Here is a 22,689-nt window from a genome sequence, read left to right as displayed (position 1 = left end):
CAGCAATGCTTCCATACCCGACAACTCATACTTCATACCACACCACATTTCATACCGCACCACATTTCATACCGCACCACATTTCATACCGCACCACATTTCATACCGCACCACATTTCATACCGCACCACATTTCATACCGCACCACATTTCATACCGCACCACATTTCATACCGCACCACATTTCATACCGCACCACATTTCATACCGCACCACATTTCATACCGCACCACATTTCATACCGCACCACATTTTATACCGCACCACATTTCATACCGCACCACATTTCATACCGCACCACATTTCATACCGCACCATATTTTGTACCGTACTATATTTTAAACTATATTATATATTTTATGTCGTATTATATTTGTAACACTGGGTTATATATTTAATACTGTATTATATATTTCATGATGCATTATACATTTTATACCGTATTATACATTTTATACCATATTATATATTTTATACCGTATTATATTTTATACTGTATGATATTTAATATTGAATTACATTTTATAGTCTATGCATATGCCATTCTTCACAAAACCTGCCACAATACAGCCACAAATGTGAGGGGTAAATGCCAGGGATCCGAACAGCATACGTGGAGAGTCCGCAAGCACCATGGCTCCCATTATCAATACTAGGTTTCAAATGGGTAGATTCAGTAGATTCAATTAATGAGACAAAAGGGAATCAGTGAGGAGGTTTTTAAAAACCTTGAAAAGTTGCTTGCTGAAACTGATTTGACATACTGTAACTTTCTATTAGAACAACGAAAACGAAAGACTAATTTGTAACAAGCCCCAGTAACTTTAGCTAACCAATTATAGGTGTGATAAAATTCTCTGAATTCCATTACATAGATTCCACGAAGCCAGAACAATGAACAAAGCAGTAAGACTGAGGAAGCCATTCAGTTGAGAACTGGAGCAGTGACCAGTTGATATAAAACTGCTGCTGAGACTTTTCATTTTCAACCCGCGACAAGATGGCCACATCACATGACTCTGCAGGCTTCAAGCTCTTTACCGAACTGTACCGAAAGAAGAGGGTGAAAGATGGATGTAGAGAACTGCCAAGACGAGAATTTGAAGGCCGAGTTTCAGCTCGTTGGAAGGCATTATCAGCGGACCAGTATAAACGGTGAGTTGATATAACATAAATGTGAAGCTCTACATATCAGACTACACAGCGTAAAGGTCAGGTAAGACTCACTGATGTAACAATAAGTCATTCCTGAATTATCCACATGTTGGCAGTGTTTCATAACCGGGACATTGTCTTTATTTTGTGTTGTTAAAAAAAGGTAATAAAAGAATGACTACTACACAACTATCATATGACCATTACAATATTATGGGACTATTACACGACTGTCCCATAAAAATTATCTGTGAGCCTCTGAATTCCAAACCTGTGTCAGCGCCAATAGCAATGAATGTATTGCAAAGACATGATTTGTATGGACATGACTCGCTTGCATGGCAACTGGCAAAGGTCAAGGCTCAAGCAATCCACATGAAATATTTCAGATACAATGACGAGGCGATACAGCGGTTGACGAGAACTCCAGTAAGAAAAAGATATATTTCCTATAGCACCCGCCCCGTTGCTGTAAAGAGACGTGTTCGCTCCATTTCACCTTCATCACGAAAGCCTAAAAGGTCCCATCAAAGCCGATCGCAAAGAAAATCGAGTGGAAAGAGCAGTAGGTCAAGGTCATTCAGCGCCTCCTCAGCGCAAACTGACTATCTTGGTGAGTAAGGCTTAATTTATGCTTTATAATACTGTGTGGTGAAGCAAGCATATTTACCTCTACCTAATTTGCTGCATACATTCAGTTATGTGGCCACAGACCATCCCCAATACATTTGTAAGATCTCACCAATGGCAAGCTTTGAAGTTTGCTCAAAACTTCAAAGCTTCACGAAATGCATTATTTTCATACAAGATATCTACGCTATGCGCAATCCAAAAACCAATATATGACAATACATCAACAAACATATGTTCAAAATGAAGCCATTTACAATAACAATACTCATTGTGAATTTAGACAATTATATATCACATTCCATGCATTTCTGTTTGCTTATTTCAAGTCATATACATTATTTTATAAGAAATAAGCTAATACAAATCTGTGATGTTACTATATATCTGTACAGATTATTATCTTCAAACATTAAAAATTAAATGTTCAGAATTTAGCCTCCATAATCATTCAAAAACAGAATTTTAAAGCTGTTTGGTTTACATATTAAAATCGGACAAACGGAGAATTAATCTATTATACAATTTACGGCTATTGACTAAATTTACAATAAGCAACAAGGTTGTAAATGAGAATTAGTTTTCCAGGAAAAGGGGTCCAGTTTATTTCGCAAACCACTGTATTGCGACACCCATTGCAACATATGTTGCCAAAACATGCCCTTTCAAGTAATCCCAACTTACATGCGATGCAGTTAATATTGTATTACTTTACACACCAGACATCACCAGACACCACCAGACACCACCAGACACCACCAGACACCACCAGACACCACCAGACACCACCAGACACCACCAGACACCACCAGACACCACCAGACACCACCAGACACCACCAAACCTGCTATTTTATACATTACAAAATTTGTCACACTATACATCCCATCATCTCTAAAGGAATATCCAGTATTATGTGCACCACTCTAATAGCCGTAACATGTTTAAACATAATTGTAACACAAGATTCATGATATAAGCAAAACAAATAATTATAAAAACATACATCTATGTTTACCTCTATGGTGATCTGCATACTTCACGCAATTCCGTACATACAGTATAGTAAGTTATATTATTTTGAAAAGGGGAGTCCACCTACATCTCCGCTTCTTCATACACGGACACAGCAAGTACGTACTACGATGACGATGAGTACAGTGATGCGACCAGCTGCTCTAGCATTGCCTCCTCCTACGAAGACTTGACGGAGACAATCCACAAGAAACCATCCAAACCTTCCACCTCAAATAAAGTCGCACAGACGCACAAACTATCAGGAGGCTCCAAAGAGTTGCAGACAAAGAAATCTCAACCGACCAAAACAACCAAGAGAAGGAACGTTCAAAAGAAACTTGCGGTTCCAAGGGTACCGAAAAAGGTTGGTATCAGTAGAGTTTCCAAAACTAAGCCTCATGCCCCAAAAAGGGAGAGTAAATCTAAGAAAAAGGCAGGGAAGATAACACGACCGCGGAGACCTCGAGCTGTAACAACCAAAAGGGTCATACCCTTGAGAAGAACAAGGGCCTCGCGCAATGTCAATGTCAAGGAAACAGACGCGGCATGCGCATCACCCCCTCGACAAATGCTTTCAGAAGACGTACTCAAGGCAACGAGTGTAGATAGCAAATGTACGGCAAGGTCTGAGAGTATAGTCTAGGGACTAGCCTGAAGAAAGGCTAAACATGTATAAATAGCATACCTCCATTCAGCGTATCACTCATCAATGTTGTCTGTTGTACAATTCAAGTCTATTTCATTATATATACACTGTATTATCCTCAAAGAAAATAATACATTGAAATTCTTCAAACAAAAATATGGTCCTTGGTCGTATAACAATTTATATCGGTATTCCTGACAGTTATTATGGTTATGTAGTCTGCCAACACACGACCCACCATGAAACCGATAACATTCTGTGATTTGCAATCTATCAAATCATCCCTTTATTATTATGTTTCTTTTATTGTCCCACGACCAAACGAGCGGATGCGAAGTTTGGGAGTTTTTATGATAAATGCATGTGCACACAACTTACGAAAATTATTCATCAACAATGAGACGAACCCTTGTATTAAAATTTCATCAACAAATTTAACCATCGTTATGTAGATTAGTTAAAGTATAATAACGATACAAAACACATTATGTATTTTGTAATACATTTAATAATATGTTACCAATATATATATATATAACATATATATATATATATATGTTATATATATGTTATATATATAACATATATATATATGTTATAAATATGTTACCAAGTCTTTGTAAATTATGGAAATTCTCTAAAAACTTACCCATCTGATCGGATTATACACAAATAGACAGATTTATTAAGACGAAAATCGTCACAAAACGCTTGAAAAGCTTGGTTTAATAAAAGTTAAGACCGGAAATTGAACCGGCGGGCGACAGAGAATAGAACGATTAAGTCGTGCGCATTTCGCGAAAAAATAACTTGCACATTTCACCAGTCTATGGCATTGTCGACGGTTTCTGTCACTAACGTAGGAGTACTGAAATCGTTTCATCTTTGCCGATTTCAAAGTATCTGACTTTTTAGAAACATTCGAGTACTTTGGTATTCTAACTGATGGTCCAACGCAGTGTAAGTAAAGGTAACGACGATATTTTTTCTAACGATTCTTACGAGATTACGATATTTAATTATAAGTTTGGATATTCTTCTTGATACTTCTTGATATTGTTAGCTATGACGTTTTGAAATGTAAACAAAATTGTGCATTGATTTTGTATTATTCCTGTATTAATATTACTAAGTTTGGATATTCTTTTTGATACTTCTTGATATTGTTAGCTATGACGCTTTTAAATGTAAACAAAATTGTTCATTGGTTTTCGATTATTACTGTATTACTATATTAATAATATTGGTTATTCTAATAATATCAGTGCATTTTACTTCTAATATTGCATTTCTCCTATTGCAGCGGGAGAGATATAAACATATAATCTTTTCCTTTCATTATTGCTGTTTGTCATGACCAAACACTTTTTTAAATAGATTTTCTAAAATTCTATATAAATATCACTTCTTGATATTGTTAGCTATGACGTTTTGAAATGTAAACAAAATTGTGCATTGGTTTTATACTATTACTATATTAATAATATTGGTTATTCTAATAATATCAGTGCATTTTACTTCTAATATTGGCCAATATTGCATTTCTCCTATTGCTGGGGGAGAGATATAAACATACAATCTTTTCCTTTCATTATTGCTGTTTGTTGTACATAATAACACCCAGTACATTACAGCTACCATTGCAGTTATCCCATTGCACTGCAGTGCCATTCGACTGCTAATATTGCATTTCTCAACCATCAGTACCCTTTCTTTTTCCAATATCACTTTGGTCATGGGCTGTATGACAGTGGAATTTCTAGTTATCACTTATGTTATTATTACCCTACCATGGCAATCTCGAGTGCCATAAGATATCGAAATGTGTAATAACTATGTGCACAATTGTTCTGTAATACAGCAAAGTGGTAGAAAACTGGCTGCTAATCTAAATGTCCTGAGTTCCAATACTGCGTGATATGATGCAACCGTGGCTGCAGGAGGGATGATGTACTAGTACTCTTCCCAGTCATGTGCACTGTGAAAAATCATCGTGAATAATCAGTATATGGAGAATTACGGTCAATTACCCAATGAATTGCTAGAGCTCCTGAATGGTGTCATAGTAGTGTGCTTCACTTTGAATCTAGTGCCCAGGGTTTGATTCCCATGAAAGGCAACCTTTTTTTCCAACTCTCTTAGCCATGACTTCAGACCAAGAGACACGGCTCTTATTATAGTAAAGATTAAAATATTATCATTTCTGCATTATCCGAATCATAATTATTTTTATAACTAGAAATTCCACTGTCATACAGCCCACGACCAAAGTGATATTGGAAAAAAAGAAAGGGTACTGATGGTTGAGAAATGCAATATTAGCAGTCGAATGGCACTGCAGTGCAATGGGATAACTGCAATGGTAACTGTAATGTACTGGGTGTGGGTGTTATTATATACAACAAATAGCAATAATGAAAGGAAAAGATTATATGTTTATATCTCTCCCCTGCAATAGGAGAAATGCAATATTGGCCAATATTAGAAGTAAAATGCACTGATATTATTAGAATAACCAATATTATTAATATAGTAATAGTATAAAACCAATGCACAATTTTGTTTACATCTCAAAACGTCATAGCTAACAATATCAAGAAGTGATATTTATATAGATTTTTAGAAATTCTGTACTACGTAGTCATTGTTCTGTAGTCATCCAAACTTATAATTAGTTATTGTAATAATCTCGTAAGAACCGTTAAAAAAAATCTTATCGTCATTTTCTTTACTTACACTGCGTTGGACATCAGTTAGAATACCAAAGTACTCCAAATTGTCTAAAATGTCAGTTACTTTTAAATCGGCAAAAATGAAACGACTTCAGTACTCCTAACTTAATTACAGAAAACTTCGGCAATTCGACAATGCTATAGACTGGTGAAACGTGCATGTTATTTTTTTCGTGAAATGCGCACAACTTAATCGTTCTATTCTCTGTCGCTCGGCTTTTCAATTTCCGGTCTTAACTTTGATAAAAGTGAGGCTTAGCAAGTTTTAATAACGATTTTCGGCCAAATAAATCTGTCTATTTAAGAATAATCCGATCAGATGGGTTAGTTTTAGGAATTTGCGGTAACCTTTCAAAGGCTTGGTAATATATTTAAATAGGTTTATATGCGTTTTGTATCATTATTATACTTAAACGAGTTTACTGAAAAATAGTTAAATTTGTTGATAGGATTTCGTTACAAGGGTTTGGTGACGGCCGTTAACGGATAACTTTTCGGGAGTTGTGTGCACATGTGCATTTATCATAAATCTCCCAAACCAATCGCTTCGCTCGTGTTTGGTCGTGGGAATATTCTCATTGTTGTTTACATGGTCACACGGCGCTTGCTGACTACTACTCTAAGATACAATCAAGCAGCGCTGTCATTGTTAACTGCACATTCAGCCTCAAACTCGATGAAAGCTAAAGCAGATATTTAGAAACAGAAAACGAGCCAAAGCAACCACGTTGTTCTTCGGCGAGTGTATAGCTATCAACACTTCTGAATGTATTAGCAGCGTGTGCATCACCTCACCTCTGGAACCTGACCTAAGATCCAATGTCTGTCGGGAGAGAATGGCTCAGTTCCTGTCACCACACCATCCATCGTGGCAGCGGTAAGGGATGGTATGGAGCGAATTACATTTTCCAAAGAGAACTCTGAAACATTTTCAACTTGATCAGGAAAAAAGCATAACTCCATTTCTGTTCATCTAGTTTTAGAAAACACGATAAACAAAGAGTAGTCCCAAATGAGAAGGCCTGATTTTACTTTAACTAGAAAGTTAACTCTAATAGATAGATACCAACTGTTTCACACTGGTCAAGGTCGTTTAAAACAAATTAGACCATAAACAAAAACAACGAAGTAAATTATGTGTATTGGGGAAAAAAGCTTTTTTTTGCAAAACTCTGTTCTATAATGTAGATTGACAAGGGGTTGTGTCTGGTATTGGTAGTGTGTAGTGGTTTTTTGGGAAAGTAGAAATGTAGTGAATGGTCAGGCAGATTGGAGATGCAATCGTAGTATTTTAAAAATCAAATATCTACAAATACCTTTAGCTCTCAGCATTAAAGGTATTTACTATTCAGTCTATTTTCAAGGGTGCCTTTGCAGCACAGAAATGCAACGCATGGGAAATCATCTGCTCCTTGCCCAAATCAGCCTCGGAGCAGACACAGGCAACTCGAGATAATAAATAACTTCATTGTTTGAAAACTATCAAATCTATGGATATTTTTAAATTGCAGAAAGCTGGATGCTGAAAATATTGTGTAGCGTATACCAACTTTGACATAAATGAAAAATATGTATGAACACATTTCCTTCTTTACAATTGAATATTAATAAGTATCTATGAAATCTTCCCTGACAATAATACATATAATGTATTCACATCCTTTAACTAAGCAATGCCTAACTGAAACCGATGACACCAGAACATTGATTTTTATGATTGGTAGCAGCGGACACTTATCTAAATTCAGCAAAACGCATCATACGGCTTGCTGACATGGCGTTATTATTTGCTTGTTGCATTGCAAAAAAACTAACAATAGCTAAATAATTTTTTAGTTGTTCTCCACAAAACTTTCTACAAAATATGCGCTAGCAGAAATCGGCAAATTAAGTGGTTGTATTATTTTTTCAAAATTGGCAAAAGAAAAACGAAAGCTAAACTGCCAGAGCCAAGTATCCGGTTAATTTTTCTCATTGCTATGAAACGATTAACACACTCAAATTATCCAAGTCAACATTTTTTTTTGTACAAACTATCAAAAAGCCTCTCCACTCCTCTCCAATCCCAGTTATAACTCCTCGTTGCGCTTGATGGAAACATGTCCTCTGTAGTGGAAAATAATAAAGCTACTACGATCATTAATGTTTCAGCGCTCACTAATATGTACATGGTCAACATGAGAGGTCTTAAAACATGTCTAACATTACATTTTTGTTCTTATAACCAATAATCTTCTACATGTTAGCGGCGACTTGGAAAATATTCCTCCAAATCATTCTTTTTCCATTTTATGGAATAAAATTTTTTAGTAAATCAAGCTATTTTTTATATTGGAAAGGAGATTTTGTTCTGAATATGACGCAACTTTCAGTTTGAAGAAATATCAATTACTTCTCAAATTATGAATGGTTACATATGGTCATGTCAGCTTTTGAAATTTTTTGGAATTTAATTGCAACTTTAAAAAGTTGAAAATAAAACTGATAACATAGTTTTAAAATTAGCTTGAACAACATAAAATATTACATTCTCTCTTTAAAAGGACTCAGATACGTAAAGGTTCCCATTAGATTTACTTGTACCCCTGGTCATATCTACAATATTATTTCAAACAGTTACGCACGAGAGAACAGATGGAGCAAGACTAAAAAATCAATTCCACAAGACACCGATCTATAGACTATTAAACTTCAAAGAAGTGAACAACATACAAATACGGAGAAGCAGATTAACAGAGTCAAACGAAAACGCAATTGGAACAAAGTATTTTTATAAGTGCTTACAAATATATCAAAGTGGCATGAGTCATTGAACATGTCAAGCGAAAAGAAATATTTCCATCTAGCTCACCCCCGAGCAAACGTGAGCACCAGAAGTGGACCGCTGCATGTCGCTTCTGTCGATGACCTAGTACCAATGTCATGCGTCACGATCAGAAGATTAAATAGCCGAAAAGTAAAAATAAAACCTCAATGCTATATTTGTTTGGGTAAAAATAATCTGAACTCTTTCACTACGGAGTTTTTGGCTCATGCTAACGAAATTATTCATGTCCAAAGTTTTTTTCTGACATACACTCGGTCTTTTTCTTGTAAAAGCTAATGTTGTTGCCATAGAGCTGTTGCCATAGAGCTGTTGCCATAGAGCTGTTGCCATAGAGCTGTTGCCATAGAGCTGTTATGTAAAAGCTAATGTTGTTGCCATAGAGCTGTTATGTAAATTTGTTTAGGAATCAGCAGAAGGTTCTGCACAAAAATTAATGCATTGAACAAACAAAAACCATGTTTATTATGTTCTTTAATAGTCTCTAATATAAAAAATATAATTATAACAAACATCTAAAACTCGACGTTGAAGAATTTAAACTGGCAGAAATACATTCAGGTCACTGCTTACAATTTTTCTTTCCATCTATTCTTAACCGAAAATAAAGAAAATTTTGTAACCGGGATATTACATTACGATGTGAACATGATTACAAGTTAAAAAAAGAAACCCGGTTCGTTTGTTCTTGGTGAAATGATAACCAAATATCCTAAAATTGTGGTGGCAAAACTTTGGGTGAATCTGTTGACTCTGTAATCCGTGATTACTGTTTTTGCATAGGTACTAACGTGAGACGTGAAAAAGGCTTTCAGTAGAGAAAGTGTTGAGTTTAATGACAAACGACATCTAACACTTACAATCAATATAACTTCCTGTCCACTAAAGATGCTAGTGGCTCCAACTGGTGCCTTCCATTAGTGGCTCATCCAATGATGTGTGACTTACCTTAGCTCCAAGCGTGTCTTGCAGCAAAGGGTAGTCTTTCTCATTGAATAAACAACAATCCGAGTCATCTGGTACACTGTTGAGGTTCTCTACCTACATTGCGTCTACCGACTGTTCATCACTAACGATGATTGAATAGAAATGCAGTCTATCACTTCTGTCAATAGCAGTGATAGAAAGCAGCTACAGTACTCACGCAGTTGATCCCAGTCCTCTGTAATCTTGTCCCTCGCACAACTGAATGTCTCGGGGACTCCGTCATGGAATATGGGTTTGGCAGTCTTCTCGAAGGCTCCAGCCATAACCGAATCACCCCAGGGTCGAAAGTAACAGTGATTGTCATAATCCCTTATAACTAAAAGCATAGATCAGTAATCCCGATTACAGAGTTACACTCGATAAACGATGGGAGCAGCGATTCTATTCGAGAAAAGATATTTTTTTCTTACTATTTTGCTAACAAGAGTCTAAGAACCTGTTGCAAAGTGCTGGAGTGAATTAGAGAAGAACTCTTCAAGTGACACATCGCACAATCTGCCAAGCATAGAGCCAGGGATCAAGTGATAAGGGCGCCTGGGCCATGGCTCCTGAGCCGAGCACATGGCCTTGGCCCGGGTACAAAGGGCTGAGTATGGGAAGAAGTTGAAAAACCGTTAAATGGAGGTGGTTGTTTACTCTCAAAGAGAAGGAAGAAACAGGAGAAGCCAATCAAAGTGAAAAAATAAAATGAGATTTGATAGAGAAGACAAAAGTGAAAAATGTATCGGCTACATGACTATGTAAAAGTCGACCAGAAGGAACAAGAAGGTCAATGAAGTGAAGAGTCTGGCATCAGATGCAAACAGGACAGATCGCTCACTGGCTTGATATCCACATAGCCTGATATGCATTTAGAAAGCAATTACCGTAAAACCTCTATTTGAAAGACAAGGCGCTCTATTTTTCAACCCTTTCCCTATAGTGGGGGTCAAATGGAGGTGGCGTTCAAATAGAGGCCGGCGTTGTATTTGGCAAGTAGTTGGACAGAATCTTTGGAAGCTAAATTCAACCCTTTTATGGGCTAGGCGAATGTTGTCTATATTTTGAACTCTCCTTCGGGCCGAGTGACATTAGCCTTTTTGGATGCAAGGAATCTGCCAACTCACCTCGAACTTGCCAAAGATCTCTAGAGAAATATGCACAGGGAAGCTGAGAATTATCTCTACCAGCTGATATCTATCGCTTTCAATCACCCTGCGATGATGTTATTATAGCCTATGCCATGCTTTGCAATTGGTTAGAGCTTTAAACCTTCCATTTCATTCTAAATTTGAAACATATTTTTATTTTATAACTATAATTAACAATGTTGCGTAAAAGCTCACTGGACTTACTGATATGTTTACTACAGTTGGCAGCCAAAACTGGCTTTTTATGTGCAATAGAAGAGGAGTAATGAGCATCGATCCATTTTAAACTGAGTTAAGATAAATGCAAGGATGCTATCACATATGCTATAAATCTGCAAGTTTACAAGTTATCTAATGATAATCTTTCAAATGCTACTAATATATATAAAAAACAAATGACATAAATGAACAATATTTATAATACATGCAGAAACACCAATGAACCATTTTGAAACAAAAATATTTGCATCATTTGCTCGGCCAGCTGCGTTCTGATTGCTGTTTACGATGGAATGAACATTTTCTGGTTGTTCAACACATTCCATAATGTCTTCTGATCTCAACTTTTCTTCTGTACTGTTGAACTAGTCGATCTTAGCGCTCAAATAATTTTTTAGCGAAGCAAAACTTTTACATGTTGTGTTTCGCACAAATAATGAGATACTTCAGCCGGATGGGCGCTAAGCACAACTTATAACCTAAAACAAGTTGTGCATGTACCATCATAAATGACAACCGTTTTACACATACGTCAAAGTATCAACACTGTCAAACGAGGAACTACTATTAGCCTGATACAGTCATTAAATATTTCTATGGTGTTTCTTTTAAAGCTTTAGCAAAAAAACTGAAAAGCTCTCAAGTTGTAGAATGGTAAGATCATAAAATGTCGAAGCGGCAGATAATTGAGGTGACGTTTAATTAAAGGGTGGCGCTCCATTTTTCTACTCTTCTCCTATGGTGGCGTTCAATTAGAAGTCTTATGGTATATTTCTCAGGATTTAATCGTAGACCAAACTAGGTGCGAATAAATATTTTTAGCTCTGATAGCCGAAATGTATCTCGTGCGTTTAAATTTATGAGCAATAGAGTTATTCATTTTTACCTCTAAAGGGCGCTATCAACAGAATTATTGCTCGTGTTCGATTATTATAGCAAAGGCGTAATAATTGAAAGACCTGCTTCAATTATTATGCCATCGCTATTATAGTTGAAGGCTTCAACTTGAAGCAGATTATGTTAGCAAAAGATCTTCCTCCCTATAGTTATCCATTATTAGTGATGAGCTGGGCAATGCAAAATAGCCAGTAAACTTGCTGAAACATCCACAAGAAACATCGTAGGAAACAGTCAACAAAATGCAAAGCAGGACTCACTAAAAATAAATCAGCTAAAATTATCAGACGCTGCAAAATCGCCCACTCTCGGTCCAAACTCAGCCTGGTGTGAACGAAACACATCTGGCAGATAGCTCCCATAAATTTGTTCAGAGATCGGCCACAAAAACTGGGCTTGCAAATTGGCTTGTATTAACACAGCTTTATAGAGATGGAGGTGATGGAAGTGTTGGAGGTGTTGGAGGTGTTGGAGAGCAGATGCTAGTGTTTGAGCATGCGGTAGAATCTGCCAAATACTTACGAGCTTATGACAGGTTAGACAGTATTTAGCAGGTGGCTAACAAGTGTGACAATTTGACAGATCTATGTCAATCAGTGACACATGTAACAGCATACAACAGGTGTCAATTTCTAAGACAAAAAAGTGTTTGAATGGCTTAAAACAGTTTCAGCTCACCTGGCATGTTCGCATCCAAAGGTTGTTGTAACTTAGCAAGCATGAAGTAGTGTTCCACAGAATGGATTGGTACTCTGATGCGGGGTCGACTCAACTTACCCACCATTCTCCCCCACTATGAAAACACAGAGGTAACCTACATTTCAAACCCATATCTAATTGCACCATTGAAGAACTATAGGAAAACATAACCTGAGATCTTAAAGAATTAAATTTACTAACTGATAGCAACATAACGGATATGTTCAGCAAATGTTAAATCTTGTTGATGAATTCGTTCATTGGATTCGTCTTTTCTACCATAAAGTGACGACAACCTTACATGATAATCACCCTATACTAGGTAACACAGAACTAATAGGTCTCTGTAGGTGTCAATAACTGTAAATCGATTATCCACAGCCAATTTTAGCTATTTCTGTGTGTACCTTAGCGCAAAAGTAATATACTACGAGTAGTACATAGTAGCAAATCAACCTACACAAAAACAAAAAATCAGAAATACAGTAAACACTCCTATAATGTAAAATCCAGGTGAAGTTTTTGTTTCCCAATACGTAAAAAATTCCATATATGTAGTGTCAAGTCGGCTGAGTTCTCAAATTCAATTTGAATGTTACTCAATCTCACTGCACTTACGAGAAAAAAACGACGTGCGTATATATAAAGCTATATCTATTATATCTAAGCTTTCGCAACCTTCTAGTTCGCCATGATAGATCATCAGATCTGTCGACATAACAGAGAACAGTTAATGCACCATTGTTCATAAATACAAAGGTGTTCAATTGGTGCAGGTGTTACGGTGTCGTTCTACCAAGCTGAACGCCACAAGCTAGAGCATCGTCAAAATTATCTTTAATCCTAACCTTGACCCCTGGGTACTGATAGATGACAAACAGGTATTACTGTTTTTTTGTAGTAAAAATATTTTGCTTTATTGTAGTAAAAATATTTAGCTTTATTGTAGGTGTATAAAATATTTGTTAATAGTTTAATTTTGCAGAATAAACTACCGTTTAGACAAAAAAGAGCAAATCGTTGTTAATGAACGTCGAAGATGTGCATGTCCCATCAGCTTATGCTAAAATTATCACAATCATTGTCTATAAAACCTCTAAGATTGATCAGAAGGAGAATAATTGTTGATGCAAAACAATAATACTGCAGTTACAGTACAGCCCACAAATTGGACGAGTAAAGTCAAGTTTTTCCTTTTTGTATGGGAAAAACTTGTATTGTCAGATATTGGAACAAATTAGACAATTTACATGTATTTCACTGTTCATATAACGTAAACATTACTGGAACAGATTATTTACGTTGTAGGAGCGCCTACTGTATACTATCAGCTCACCTGACCAGCAGCATTTATGAAGTAGTCACACTCAACCTCTCCGTGTGATGTGAGCAGAGATGTTACCACGTTATTCTTGTTAGTCCTAACTGCTTGCAAGGCACAATCCTCCATAAATGTAGCTCCTGAGACAGACAACCAGCGACTGACTTTTAGTGATGTTTAAAAATAATATCTGCTGTCTATTTATCGCTACACCAAAGGGGAACCATGATGGCCTCTTATGCAATGCTGCCAAAAGCAGGAGTAAATGCTCACCGTCATGAGCTCAACTTCACTGACATTTTAACCTTAATTAATAACTTGGACATGTGACCTTGCAGTTACAAGTCCTGATTCCAATTAATCATCAGCTTCAATTTACTGGCAGAATACATAGCAAGATCTCTATTGAATCATAGTACGACTAGACAAAACGACCGCCACAGAATCCTTTCTCTATTTAGAACAGCAGCTATTCATCACTATGTTTCCGTGACGGGCAAGTTTGAGTCAATCCGCAAAAGATCCGCATCAACAGGAAACAGCAACAATTCGCAAGTTAAGTAAGTTTTACTATTTGCAAATCTTTATCGAGTGTTTCATGCTTGAAAGTGATGCGCATTAAAATATCATGCAGGCTATTCCATCCTAAACATTTTCACAATTCAGTCTTTTTTGTCGTTTTTATTTCGATTTTAGCAGTTGCGAATGCGCTAACGTACCAAATGCTGCTGTGACAAGATTGCATCACTACTTATTAACTTATTGACCTATGGGGTCAATAATTAGCACGCAGTCTAATCTTTTTACCAAAGCACTAGTGTTAAAATGCACATGCATTGAGAGAATGTGCATTAAAACTCTTAATTGCACGGTAACTCAATGGGCGCACAACTGCAAATGTGCACCACGGAAACAGATCATATCTTGTCATATCAAGCATCTCGTCTTGGAAACAGTGATTACACCGTAACGCTGAACTAGTAGCAAAGGCTATCGTAGCCTTACCATTTTGTTGAGAAAGTTTAGCGAGAAGTCGGGTCATTCCTCGAGCATCCACGATGATATCCTCAGGTATCCAGAGTGCCCCTGCTAAATCTTCACTCTGTATGTATGGGTATTTCTCTAGAACTTGCTCTCTAGTGAGAAGTTCAGTGTTTGTTCCGTTATGCCTACAACCCTTTACTAATTTAACAATGTCACATGACATGATGCTCATTTCAAGGCTATATAGCGGACACAAACGAGGATTTTACGTTTGGGTAATTGACAGAGAATCCGTAAAACCAACACACTCCAACTCAGGAAATATGGCGGTGGAGCAGATACATTAAACAGTTTCGTGTACCTATAATAAACATCATGCATAGAAGAGTAAGGACTTACACAGCAGTGGCATGAGTTCTCTCAAACTTATGCAGACGATGCTCAGTCCGGGCCAGAAAAAGAGCTCCAGAGTCCCACCATTCTGTCAAAAAGATAACAAACATTGATTTCTTACTCATAACTTCGGCGTTGAGGCCAGCTTGGCTACTGAAGTAGACTTCACTATCATAGTTGGAGGATTACGTAACACAAGTAAATCCGGGTGCGTGTATAAAATTTCAAAGTTTAACCCAAAAGTGAATTTTATTTCTCGATAGTTGAATGTGATTATTCCATCTATTATTCCATTATGACCATCTGTGCAGATATGATCACATCATGTAACTTTCTTTTTGCTTATTACAAGTCATTTACCGACATTAAATAGGTAAATAGAAACTATGTGATGTGGCCATATCTCTACAGATTATTATTTTCAAACACTAATGACAATGAAATGTTCAAAATGTCGCCAAAAATAATCATTCAAAAACATAATGATTTACATTTACAATAATAACATAACATGATTTACATAATAATGATGATATTAATAACCTTTGATCTTGATCATAATACAAACCATGATATTAGTGTCATGGTAATACTACTGATGACAACGATAATAGCACCAACTATTCTTGTTTTAATTCCAAGAAAATAATTTCCTCCATCTCTTCACTGCTGTTACTATTTGCTAAGGATTTCTAAGGATTTGCGATTTCAAAACTAACAATATTTGCTAAAGTTTTATGTTGCATGTTAACAAAATTTCATCATTGAGTTATGAAAGGTTTTACTGCTAGACTGAAGATGTTTATACTCAGCTCTTTGGCTCTGCTAGTTTAAAGATGAACTTGCACAAAATCTCAGTAGATTTTATTAGAATTTAGCCAAATTTTCTATCATTTGCGATTGTTTTGATGCTTGAGGTGATCTAATTGCCAGGATGTTTCAAGATTAGAAAATTCAGAAGAAAAATAAGTACGAAATGATATCACTAGCTGCTATCGTTGCCACAGTTGATATCGGCATTCAAGTTGCAGTGTTCATGTTTCTATCCGGCCAGTCTCTTTGCAACTATAGACGTCATAATCACACTTTCGCTTGATCTGAGCGTTTTAACTGTGATCAAGTTTTGTTGATTTTAATCTAGTAGTCAAAATGGTATTCAAGTGGCAATTTGCACCCGTAAAGGTCAAGGTGATGGGAAAGACGAAGGTCACTGTGAAATGACACACCAGTCATTTACTTGTAGACCTGTTGGGTAAGTCAGTCGAGCGATAGCCAAGACCAACCAGTCGGATCAGCTAAGAACAGCCTAATGGACACAGATATGTCGATAACCTATATCGCGGTATGTCGCCAGATATGAAGCAATCTAGTGAAGCACTACAGGGCAGAGCCTACCATAGGGGGACTTGATATACAGGCGCACATTCCGTTATCTGTGACCATGTTCACTCGTGTATTATTCTGCGCAAATATATTTACTGCATAAATATATTTATTGCATAAATATATTTATTGCATAAATATATTTATTGCAAAACTGCACAGGGTCGGTGGCAATAGTAAAGCGTCAACATTCCAACAGTGCCAAAGCACTAGACTGCCCAAAGAAATCCAGGCTTTATTGATAGATTAGTTAAAACATTTATAGCCACTGGTGAAGGGCAGCGATACTAGCCGATAGAGAAAGAATCCACGGTTAGATTTCAATTCCTACGGGTATATATGCACACACGTACACACACACGTACACACACACACGTACACACACACGTACACACACACGTACACACACACATACACACACACACGTACACACACACACGTACGCACACACACGTACGCACACACGTACGCACACACACGCGCACACACGCACACACACGTACGCACACACACGTACGCACACACATACGCACACACACACATACGCACACACACACGTACGTACACACACACGTACACACGTACACACACACGTACACACAGACGCACACACGCACACACAGACGCACACACGTACACACACACACATGTACACACACACACGTACACACACACACGTACACGCACATACACACACACGTACGTACGTACACACACACACACACACGCACACGTATAAATACACATGTGCGTACATACACACACACGTGCATACACACATACATACATCACACATACGTACATACATACACTACTAATAGCAAAGCTAAAAATCATCAACTAAACAAGAAGCCACAACGACAACTCACCGAGGCCATGCCTGTTACAAGAGGCCACAACTACAACTCACCGAGGCCATGTCTGTTACAAGAGGCCACAACTACAACTCACTGAGGCCATGCCTGTTACAAGAGGCTATAACTACATCTCACTGAAGCCATGCCTGTTACAAGAAGCCACAACTACAACTCATTGAAGCCATGCCTGTTACAAGAAGCCACAACTACAACTCACTGAGATCATGCTTGTTACAAGAGGCCACAACTACAACTCACTGAGGCCATGCCTGTTACAAGAGGCCACAACTACAACTCACTGAGGCCATGCCTATTACAAGAGGCGACAACTACAACTCACTGAGGCCATGCCTGTTACTCAGCTCTTTGTACAGCTCAATAGAGTATTGTATCATCTTTGTCTCCGAAGCATTGCTTTTTAACTGTCCCACAATTCCTGTGGAGTAGCTACTTCCTCCCCCAGCCAATCTGCAAGTATAACAATGACCCATAGTCTAATGTAGCTTGAGTGAATGGTCATTGATCAGATTGGTGAGAGAAAGATTACCATAACAACAAAAACACGAATGATGAGAGCAGTTATCCTACGACCAAACACGAGCGAAGCGATTGTTTGGGAGCTGTATGATAAATGCATATGCGCACACAACTCCCGAAAGATGATCTGTCAACGGCTGTTACCAAACCCTTGTATCAAAATCTCATCAAAAATTTAACCATTTTTGTGTAGAGTCGTTTAAGTATAATAGTGATACAAAACACATATGAACCTATTTAAATATGTTACCAAGTCTTTGAAAAGTTGACGCAATATCCTAAAACTAACCCATCTGATCGGATTATACATAAATAGATTAATTCGGTCTGATTAATTCGTGCGACAGAGAGTAGAACCATTAAGTCGTGCGCATTTCACGAAAAAAACTTGCACATTTCACCAGTCTATGGCATTGTCCAATTGCCGAAGGTTTCTGTAACTAACGTAGAAGTACTGAAAAGTAATCGTTTCTTTTTTGCCGATTCTATCAGACTCTGACATTTTGGACACTTATAATGAGTACTTTGATATTCCAACTGATGTCCAAAGCAGTGAAAGTAAAGGAAATGACGATGATATTTTTCAAACGATTTTTATAAGATTATTACATTATTATAAGAATAACTATTCAATTTCATAAGATTATTATGAGATTTAGTTATAAGAATAATCATTCCAATTTACAAAATCGAAGTATATATTGACTGATGGTGTGCAATATGTTACTGTTAGTATTTTTCTAAAGATTTTGTTGATGATACTACAGCTGTACCCAATATCGCGATACTGCCTAGCCGTTTTTAATATCTGCAAAAATAAGTAATAGGACTACATTTTCTTACAGTTATAGATATACATCTATTTCTATGACAACCAGCTAAAATCTGTTTAGATTTTTAAATTCAGCATAATTTTTTTAGATATAAATACAGAAATCTAGAAAAATATCACAACTTCTTGATATTGGTTGCTATGACCAATGATATACAGCCCCCCCCCCAGCCTGTGTATATTACACAGCAGCTTGCCATTTTACTTCTAATATTGCATTTCTCCTATTGCGGGGGAGAGGTATAAACATATAATCTTTTCCTTTTATTATTGCTGTTTGTTGTACATAATAACACCCAGTACATTACAGCTACCATTACAGCTACCATTACAGCTACCATTACAGCTACCATTACAGCTACCATTACAGTTCTCCTATTGCCCTGCAGTGCAATTTGACTGCTAATATTGCATTTCTCAACCGGTAGTACCCTTTCTTTTTCCATTATCACTTTGGTCGTGGGCTGTATGATAGGGGAATTTCTAGTTTATGTATTATAGAACACACTCTAATCTCTATATCACAAGATTTGCTATCGCGTTGAAATTGCAATACGTCCTCCATTAGATATATTCAAGCTGTATGACATATATTCAAGATATATTCATATGTTCAGCCGTATGACAAATATATAAAGTATATAGATACTGAATGTAGTAATATTAATATACAGGACAATAACCGTAATAATAATATTTAACATAATGACTAAGATTTACATAATAATGATGATATTAATAACCTTTGATCTTGATAATAATACAAATCATAATATTAGTGTCATGGTAATACTACTGATGACAACGATCATAGCACCAATTATTCTTGTTTTAATTCCAAGAAAATAGTTTCCTCCATCTCTTCACTGCTGTTACTACTTGCTATAGATTTCTAATTATCTGTGATTTCAAAACTAACAATATTTGCTAAGGTTTTAGGTTGTATGTTAACAAAACTTTGACATTGAGTTGATGTCTAGTCGAGATTTGACAAACACTATTAGCAGGCTTAAAGGGTAACCTTTGGCAATTTTAATCAATTTAGTATTCTTTTTAATAACTTAGTAATTTTAAATAGTAATCGAGAGTTTTTATTTGAAAATAAATGTTATATGGTAGTTAATGAGTTGTATTTTAATAACTATTAATACTTGTAAAAATAAACTTCTATTTTTAAAATAATTACTAGTTATTTATACGCCTTCTTTTTAGTTTAAACTAAATAGTGTATACGCAAATAGGAAGACAACTCCTTATAAACTGATATGCATTGGTAGATGAATGGGAACTGTTTGGTGTAGGGCATTAACGATAATTACCATGTAGCGTTTACATTGGCTAAAAACCACAGATATAATAATGTCTCTACTATAAAACTTTCAACAATACATTAGTCATTCTTTATAGAGAAGATAACTCCAACTTGATTATTGATACTCCTATAAGACCCATAAAGAAATCACTTGTCTTTTTCAAGCACCAGGACATCGTGCTCGCCCTTGGCTGTGAGATGGTACGCTATGGAGCTGCCTGTGATACCTCCACCGCATATCACAACTCGTGAATGCTTCGGAAGAGTAGGGATAGCCTCAGATCCATCCGCGCTAGTGCAATAGCCTACAAGTATCAAGCGTTCCTTGTCCAAGGTATAATCAACCTACCTTCAAAACAGTGATAACTACTAAACTAGAATAGACCACCTTCAAAATCAGGCAACAGTTCATTACCTTGCAAAAATTATTGAGAACGAGTATTTTATAACTACAAAAGCTATCTTTAGAATCACCTACAATACCAACCTTGAGATTTTTATACTAAACAAGCACAAACCCAACAAACCTGACCACAACCTTGCCAAACCAGATGACAGAAAAGTTGTTTTGAGAAAAAAAAATCAACCAGAAATAATGGTGACTTAATATAACATACTAAGAGCTGGCAGGTCTAAAAATGATGCCAAATGGGTAGTCTGCAAATATTATAGTTCACATAAAACTTAAACAATCTGTATAATTAAAAAATTTTGTAAAGCATAAGTCTCACCTCAATTTATCGTATTATTAAAGTTTGAATCAGTTGAAAATCTTTTGCATAATAGAGAATGTAGTTTGTTACTTAGCATTGTTTGAGCGGCTTTGTCACTTACAACTAACTGGAGTCAAATAAATGATGCCTTTCAAAGCTAATTCAAAGCAGTTATTGATGAGCTGCCAAGCCATCTATAGTAACTAAACGACATTATAATACATGTAAAGCGGAACATCTGATAGAAGTATGCAAACACACTTCAAAAAGGAGCATTTCAATATTGTTTTACTATTACACTATTTCCCATCATCCTCTAATAAATTTTTATTGATTTTCAAATAAAAAAGTAAAGGGATCAATGAAATCGAGTAGAAAAAATGATTAAAAGATTCCATAATCTATTGTCATCTCACTTTGTCATAACATTACTTAGGCAAGTAAATTGCTAGCTGCAAATGGGCATGTCTCCAGGCACCAAGGGTTCTTTACCACTGGTCTCATACAAGCCTAGCCAGTATTACAAAGCCATTGTTTAAACAACTACACTAAAAAAACTCTGTTTACAACGAGCAAAGCAGATAGCATACTCTATCTTAAAAAGGTTACCCCCACACAGTTAATAGCGCATGAAGTGTATAAATATGAGATGACCTAGTAAGAAAAGTAATAATGCTTACAGAGAGAAACTCCAGGTTTATAGTCTAAGGTTCTGAGCAGAGATCGAGCTGCTAAGGAACTGGCGGCTAGCCTTCCGTAAACCATTATCTCTTTTTATAACCAAAACTCATAGATCTTTTGCTTGGCATAACTGCAATATAGTCAGTTTTGTTTCAACCATTAGAAGTAGAGCATCTAGTGTCAAACTTTTTACAACCATGTCAAGCTCAGCTCGTAGGTGTTAGCAAGATGCTTGAATTTGAGAGCAAACAACACAAGTGTAGTATCCTCGAAGACATGACAATGGCATAATGCTATCATCATACAGGTAACAAAACTGAGAAACTTCAACGAAAGTGAAACAACTACATGTCAATCTTGCCCCATTCAAGCAATATCAAATGCATTACAGCACTTTCTGCTTTGCAAGGCTGCAGCTAAAAAGATTATTCCATTTAAGCAGTTTAATATTTTTTCTATAATATTTTTTTTTTTTGTTTGCGACTGTAATAAGAACTTTAAGATAACACGAAAAAATGACAGAAATGAGTTTAATCAGATATGAGAGTCAAGTAAAACGACAAAAACATTTGTTTGTTCTAAATATAAACAGAAGGAAATAGTCACACTTACATGTACATATGAGAACAGCTGAGCAAATTTACTTATCCACAGTAGAACAATCACAATGCGGCAATTTTTTCAGATTGATCCGTATCAACCGCTTATAATAATAAAGCTCTCTACAGCTTCATTTCTCA

The 22,689-nt window shown here is 36.4% G+C and overlaps 2 protein-coding genes across 2 annotated transcripts in view; one reads left to right on the top strand and one right to left on the bottom strand.

Moving 5' to 3' along the window:
* LOC137391899 (pyruvate dehydrogenase phosphatase regulatory subunit, mitochondrial-like) overlaps nucleotides 1-22,075 on the bottom strand; it is a 51,173-nt gene extending 29,098 nt beyond the window's left edge. Inside the window, exons 1-9 of the mRNA XM_068078449.1 lie at nucleotides 21,949-22,075; nucleotides 20,707-20,860; nucleotides 18,215-18,342; nucleotides 15,641-15,722; nucleotides 15,263-15,426; nucleotides 14,273-14,397; nucleotides 12,916-13,030; nucleotides 10,149-10,307; nucleotides 6,976-7,100 (exon numbers count right to left, since the gene is read on the bottom strand). Coding sequence (XP_067934550.1) covers nucleotides 6,976-7,100; nucleotides 10,149-10,307; nucleotides 12,916-13,030; nucleotides 14,273-14,397; nucleotides 15,263-15,426; nucleotides 15,641-15,722; nucleotides 18,215-18,342; nucleotides 20,707-20,860; nucleotides 21,949-22,033 — 1,137 coding nt within the window. The 5' untranslated portion in view covers nucleotides 22,034-22,075. The remainder of the gene's footprint in view (nucleotides 1-6,975; nucleotides 7,101-10,148; nucleotides 10,308-12,915; nucleotides 13,031-14,272; nucleotides 14,398-15,262; nucleotides 15,427-15,640; nucleotides 15,723-18,214; nucleotides 18,343-20,706; nucleotides 20,861-21,948) is intronic.
* Nucleotides 1,001-3,445, top strand: LOC137392158 (serine/arginine-rich splicing factor 8-like). The gene is made up of 3 exons (XM_068078788.1): nucleotides 1,001-1,155; nucleotides 1,545-1,768; nucleotides 2,874-3,445. Exons 1-3 carry the CDS (start codon nucleotides 1,001-1,003, stop codon nucleotides 3,443-3,445), a joined length of 951 nt encoding a protein of 316 aa, XP_067934889.1.
* Nucleotides 22,076-22,689: the final 614 nt, after the last annotated feature.

The sequence above is a fragment of the Watersipora subatra genome, chromosome 3 (assembly GCF_963576615.1).
Source record: "Watersipora subatra chromosome 3, tzWatSuba1.1, whole genome shotgun sequence".
Lineage (NCBI taxonomy): Eukaryota > Metazoa > Bryozoa > Gymnolaemata > Cheilostomatida > Watersiporidae > Watersipora > Watersipora subatra.
This window is presented reverse-complemented; position numbering and strand designations above follow the sequence as displayed.

Excerpts from the sequence above, each read along its gene's own strand:
- LOC137392158 (XM_068078788.1), top strand. The coding sequence starts at position 1,001 with ATGGCCACATCACATGACTCTGCAGGCTTCAAGCTCTTTACCGAACTG. Across the intron at positions 1,156-1,544 it reads TCAGCGGACCAGTATAAACG|ATACAATGACGAGGCGATAC; the intron begins GTGAGTTGATAT and ends GAAATATTTCAG. Across the intron at positions 1,769-2,873 it reads AGCGCAAACTGACTATCTTG|GGGAGTCCACCTACATCTCC; the intron begins GTGAGTAAGGCT and ends TATTTTGAAAAG.